The 6,763-nt window shown below is 41.2% G+C and overlaps 1 protein-coding gene across 1 annotated transcript; it reads right to left on the minus strand.

The window, feature by feature from the left end:
* Positions 1 to 514: 514 nt before the first annotated feature.
* On the minus strand, positions 515 to 5,985 carry LOC123965501 (28S ribosomal protein S15, mitochondrial-like; the record flags this gene model as incomplete). The annotated part of the gene is given in 6 exon segments (XM_046042018.1): positions 515 to 573; positions 686 to 770; positions 900 to 948; positions 1,129 to 1,204; positions 1,282 to 1,350; positions 5,684 to 5,985. Coding segments are annotated over 6 exon segments (480 nt in total), but the record flags the coding sequence as incomplete, so codon positions are not given.
* Between the last annotated feature and the right edge of the window lie 778 nt (positions 5,986 to 6,763).

The raw sequence follows: 6,763 nt of genomic DNA on the forward strand, positions 1-6,763 counted from the left end.
GACAGAACTGGAGAGGATCTGCAAGGAGGAATGGCAGAGGATACCCAAATCCAGATGTGAAAAACTTGTTGCATCTTTCCCAAAACGTCTCATGGCTGTATTAGATCAAAAGGGTGCTTCTACTAAATACTGAGCAAAGGGTCTGAATACTTATGACCATGTGATATTTCAGTTTTTCTTTTTTAATAAATTTGCAAAAATTTCTACATTTCTGTTTTTTTCTGTCAAGATGGGGTGCTGAGTGTACATTACTGAGAAATAAAATGAACTTTTTTGATTTTTGGAAAATGGCTGCAATGAAACAAAGAGTGAAAAATTTAAAGGGGTCTGAATACTTTCCGTACCCACTGTATATTTGACATATTTATTTATTATTTTATATTTGATTGATGGTTCTACTTTCATTGTTTAAAATTCTTAATTTTACTCTGCTGCGGTGCCAAGTTGAATTTCCCCTACAGTGGATCAATAAAGGAACATCTTATCTTCCCGTTTAGCTTGCAAGGGAACTCACCTTGTGATGTTTCTGCAAGTGCTCCTGATAGTTTCGGATTCTTGCAGTCAAAATTGCCACTGAAGGAAAAGACATTTAAAGGGGGACTGAATCAACATACAGTTAAACTACACTTTATCCTATCTTTTAATTTCAGTGAAAGCATTATATGCGACACGTAAAGCAACTCACCCTGAACTTCCACTGAGCTGCGGTCATTCTCATCCCTCTGGACTTTTGCAATGAGCTGTTCCTTTTTCAGCTGTAGCTTTTCACTCTGAAGATGTGAACACACACAGAGTAATAAACTACATGTTTATGACTTCTTTAAGTGGCAAATCAGTGCATGTTTCAAGAGGTATAGAAAAAACATGACGAGGCGATCTGTGGGGACACGTGAACTCACATGACTCGCTAACTCCAGCGAAAGAAGTCTTTTGACGAGATCATCACTCCTGTTAAAAAATACAGTGTTAGAAGATTATCAATCTAGTGAACATACTTACAATGGATATACAGTCCCCTTACCCAGTTTGCCTTACCGTTCCAATACTTTTGGAGGGGACTGCACAGTGAATACTTAATCTAAATAAAATATTTACTCATTTCATGTAAGTGTATGCATGTTTGTTTACGTTTGAGCGAGGGGTACAGCTGCATAATCCATCTTCAGCATTGTTGGTGGAAGATCACTGAGCTGGCTCTCGGGGCCTGGAAGAAACAGGTTTGGATGAAAAGTGAGCACTTCAAAAATGTGACAAAGTGGACAACGCAGCCTCATAACATACCCGTCTTCTTTTTCTTTGCAGCCCGAGCATAATGTCTAACTGGTGGTGGAAGAGCAAAGCCTCCTGCAACTGAGAGAGGAACAGTGAAAAAATAAATAAAATAAATGTGTAGTGAGTGGGCAAAATGATGGAAACACCACAATAAAACCAAGAGATCATAGTTAATTTGAGCAGTTGAAGCCTGAAAAATAGGTGATGGAATGGGATCTAATGTTGTCAGACACACAACAAATGGGCTCAGCAAAGGATCAGTGGTTGCCAGTCGAAGTTACTATAGAACTGAATCAGCACATCTGTGGCACACTTTCTTTTTTTTTTTTTCCCTCTGTGACACACTTTTAACCAAAATGCAGGTTTGTATATCAAGATGTGCACAGGAAATCTAAATCTAGACAATAGTAAAGTGTAGCAACAGTATGTTTTGATGCTAGGCCCTGGCCTGTTTAAACAATACTGAGTCATATTCAAAGAAATCTAAGATAGCTTCACCACTCAACATGTCAATCTGTAATAATGCTGACTGCCATCTTCTTATTAATTCCAATGGGTTAATTAAACATAATAGCAAGGAAGATAAATAGGACTTAAAGTTAGTATTGACACTTACAGGACCAGGACCACAGACGCCTATATTCCAAGATGATACTGCCCTTTGAGTGTGGTCAGCTAACTTGGTAGAGTGCCTGCCCCCATTTGACATCATTGTAAGTAGGACTAGACCCTGTTCTAAAAGATTTCACTGACTGGCAGCCCAAAAATAAATGGCAGCAAGATTTCTAACATAAACTGTACAACATACATCTGTATTAGTCCTTCAGTTTGGGGAAGAGGCTACTAAATAGCAGACACCAAGGGGACAAGGTAGACAAAAGTCTGATGATGATGAGGCCAACTTTCTTTCGATCGAATCCTCACTTAATTTTGATCTGAGCAGAAGTACGGTCTAAGTGATTTTCACATCCTTCTGCTAGTGACCAAACCCAATACCAGAAATTATTATTTGCCACTTAGCATGAATGAGATCCTGTCTCCATTGCTGCATGTTTAACATTTCTCTTCTATCCTATCAGAAGAAATTAACAGGATGATGATGCAACATGTTTAAAGTGCGTGACACGAAGAGCACAACCCAAGATAATCTGGATAACATGGCTGCCACACAGCCCTGATAAAACACAACTACGCATTTATCTTGTGGTGTGATAACAGTGGTTTTCAATATCAATATAATCAAAACACTAAATGATGTAATTTCCTCAAAACACTGGTGCTTAATTCCTCCATCGAAAATCCAGACTTACATTATATTACCAAAGGTTTTGGGTCGCCTGCCTTTACATGCACATGAAGGTTAATGACATCCCATTCTTAATCTGTAGGGTTTAACATGGAGTTGGCCCACCCTTTGCAGCTATAACAGCTTCAACTCTTCAGGGCTGTCCACAAGGTTTTGGGAATTTTTGACCATTCTTTTAGAAGTGCATTTATGAGGTCAGGCACAGACGTGGGACGAGAAAGTCTGGTTTGTAGTCTCCGCTCTAATTCATCAAGGTGTTCTCTCGGGTTGGGGTCAGGACTCTGTGCAGGTCAGTCAAGTTGTCCACACCAAACTCGCTCATCCATGTCTTTATGGACCTTGATTTGTGCACTGGTGCACAGTCGTGTTGGAACAGGAACAGGCCATCCCCAAACTGTTTCCACAAGGTTGGGAGTATGAAATTGTTCAAAATGTCTTGGTATGCTGAAGCACAAGAGTTCCGTTCACTGGAACTAAGGGGCTAAACCTAACCCCTGAAAAAACAAACCCACACCATAATCCCCCCTCCAACAAACTTTACACTTGGCCCAGTCAGGCAAGTACCGTTCTCCTGGCAACCACCAAACCCAGACCCGTCCATCGGATTGCCTGACAGAGAAGCGTGATTCGTCACTCGAGAGCCCGTCTCCACTGTTCTAGCATGTTTTACACAACTGCATCCGACGCTTTGCATTGCACTTGGCGATGTAAGGCTTGGATGCAGCTGCTCGGCCATGGAAACCGATTCCATGAAGCTCTCTACACACTGTTCTTGAGCTAATCTGAAGGCCACACGTTGATTGGAGGTCTGTAGATATTGACTCTGCAGAAAGTTGGCGACTTCTGCACACTGTGCGCCGATCCCACTCTGTGATTTTATGTGGCCCACCACTTCGTGGCTGAGTTTCTGTTGTTCCCAGTTCCAGTTTGTTATAATACCCCTAACAGTTGGCTGTTGAATATTTAGTAGTGAGGAAATTTCACAAATGGACTAATTGCACAGGTGACAACCTTTCACAGTACCACTCTTGAATTCACAGAGCTCCTGAGAGTGACCCATTCTTTCATAAATGTTTGTAAAAACAGTCTGCATGCCTAGATGCTCGATTTTATAAACCTGTGGCCATGGAAGTGAATGGAACACCTGAATTCAATGATTCAGAGGGGTGTCCTAAAACTTTTGGCAATATAGTGTATATACAAAACTAACAATCATTGTCCTCTGTAGCTGTTATGGTGTCTCAGTGCTCTCCGTCCATTAGAACTATTTTCACAAAGTGTTAACTCTTCTTGTTGGTTAACATTATGTAAAATAGAAAATAGAAAACTCATTTGCAAGGCAATCTATTTTTCATTTTATTATATTGGTAGTCTGATAGAGCATGCTGTTTATGTGTTTTACTCTCCTCAGTCTATCAACTATAAACCCAACCAAATGAATTATTATTATTGACTTTGGGTTAAGAAATTATTCATTTATTGATTGACATGGGATTTGTGATTTCACTGCATTTGTCATCAATTTGAGGAGGGAAGTGGTCTGCAAGAAGCGGCCAACTTGCACGTAGGCGGGCCTGTAAAAGAAGATTTTGTACATCTGTGACTACCAGTGAGCTGAAAATAGTACGCAACTGTGTGAAAACAAGTCATCACATTCTAGTAGACTTGAGGTGGGAAATGAAAGTAGAGGCTCTTGATATGATTGTGATGAAGCAAGATGGTGCATCAGATTTAGCAGACAAAGATGCACACACATAAACACATAGTGAAGTTTGCAATAACAAATCTGCAGGATGTTGCACATATGGGTCATATTGGGTTTAGGGCTGGACTGGGATCTTCACATACTCATTCGTTGGGTAGGTATTCGATTTTCAACTTTAGGACTTGAATGTTCAAACAGCCTACATTGTAAAATAAATCAGTCAACAGCAGACTACAACAAACAAGATAATGAAGACAGTTAAATGATTGGGCCCATTGCAGAATGTCAATTAGTAGGCTATAATAAAAGTTAAAAGTAAATACTGCATAATAACTTCTTGATTTAGTTACATTATTAGAAAGTGGGCTCATCCCATCTGCTCTCCCTGGACCCCTTCCGGCTCAACTATCCCCAGATTCTGCTCTGGACCTGCTCAGCTCTGCTTCCCACACTCTGGACTCTCATCTATGGTTTCCACCAGCTCTGCAAAGAAGCCTGCAACCCAGTTCTGCGCACATATAGTCTTCAGCTCTACCTCGCTCTTCCCTGGCTCAATATCTGATCCCTTCAACTCTGCAGTAAATATTCCACTTCTATCTACTCCAGTCTCCTCCTACCTTAGCCCTGCACTTGTGTCTACTAGCCTAGACATAACAAAGTTAAAAACAAAGAAACAAACTAAACTTCTGCTGATTTATCTTTTAATTTGACTGGTAAATCTGTGACCAAGCAAATACAGACAGACAATCTATTCTCTACCCTACTCCCCAAATGCCCTTATTGGAGCAATAGTTAAAAGGCTTATACCTGCTTTGTAATTATTGACATGCTAGCCATCATTCTTGCTGTCTGAGGCAAACTTAATTTACTGTTGGACTAACTGACATATATTTTATTCTTTATCCTTTTACTCTTGTGGTCTATGTGTGTATGTTTACTAGATAAATTACTGTGCTTATGTTTCACTTTTTAACAGTTATGTAACGTTATGAGTTCTGTCCAAAAATCGTTGGCTGTGCTGGGTGTTAACGTTAACGTACATTTTCAGTTTACTAACTTTACAAGTGCAAGCTATGTAAGTTAACTAGGCTAAGTTAAAGACTTAACATTGCCATTCTGTGGGGGAAAGCCCACATTGTCCACACTTAATTAATGTGCTTAAATGAAATTCAGACATTATTTATCTCCATAAAACTGTTAGCTATTATGTTGTCTGGCATACTGTGACTCTCGTTTCTGTCGCTGCAGCTCTCTGTCAACAATGCCTACTGCTGTTGGTGTTAGCTAACTAATGACGCTCTAGCTAGATGTGGACAGACGTTACAAACAGCCAGGAATAATGAAATTCTATTTCTACTTCTATTTTATAAGCTTCCTCGGGTTCTGTCGCTTACACTTACCACAGCTGACTCTCAGGCCTGACAATGAAGCCGAGCTGCATGTCGAGGGTTTCGCGGACAAAGCAGAGCACAGAGCGCCGCCTTCTCGCAAAACACCAGCCGACGATTTCAAAACAGTTCGCAGAGCTATGTTTGCGAACATGTTTGTTAGGAAAGCTGCACAGGAACAAAATAAACTCCCTAAAAGTGATGAAAATGTCACAGATAATCACACTCGACCCCTACATGAGGCTCGCCATTTTGACTAACGTTAGACCTAACTGGCTGAGAGGAAAGGGAAACTGTGCTAATGCCGCGTTCCAGACTGCTCGGAACTGGGAAATTTCCGAGTTGAAATATCCGACTCCCAACCTAAAAGCATTCCAGGTGCATGGTGGTGCATGATGCCGAAAGTGAACGAAAACCATGGCTGACCGTGACACAGTGTACACACACTTGCACCATCAGCAGTGCTTTAGTTAATTCAATTCAATTTTATTTATATAGCGCCAAATCACAACAACAGTTATCTCACAGCGCTTTTCATAAAAGAGCAGGTCTAGTACTCTGTGATGATATTTACAGAAGCCCAACAGTTCCCACCAAGAGCAAGCACTAGGCGACAGAGGCAAGGAAAAACTTCCTTTTAAGAGGCAGAAACCTCGAGCAGAACCATGGCTCAGGGTGGACGGCCATCTGCCTCGACCGGTTGGGGTGAAGGAGAGAGAGGGAGGGAGGGAGGGAGGCAGGCAGCCTACACAATATACACACAGAGGTACAGACAGTAAAGGTGATGTTGCTATAGACTAAATGAAAAATGGTACAGATATTTATAGTAGTGTTAATGGTAACAGTCGTAATGTTAATGATTATAATAACAATAGGACTAGTAACAATAGTCGTTGCAGCAGAGGGTGTCGAGCAGGAACACGGGGGCAGCAGGTGACCCGCAGCCACAGATCCAGACTCCACAGCTCCAGAGCCAGAAAACCTGCAGGAAGTGATAGGAGGAGAGAGGAGAGGGACGAGAAAGCACAAGACTACCGGAAAGGGGAGAAGTTGTGTTAGTAACATGCAATAATGGGATGAGGTTGCATACAG

The sequence above is a fragment of the Micropterus dolomieu genome, unplaced genomic scaffold (genome assembly GCF_021292245.1).
Source record: "Micropterus dolomieu isolate WLL.071019.BEF.003 ecotype Adirondacks unplaced genomic scaffold, ASM2129224v1 contig_9903, whole genome shotgun sequence".
Classification (NCBI taxonomy): Eukaryota; Metazoa; Chordata; class Actinopteri; order Centrarchiformes; family Centrarchidae; genus Micropterus; species Micropterus dolomieu.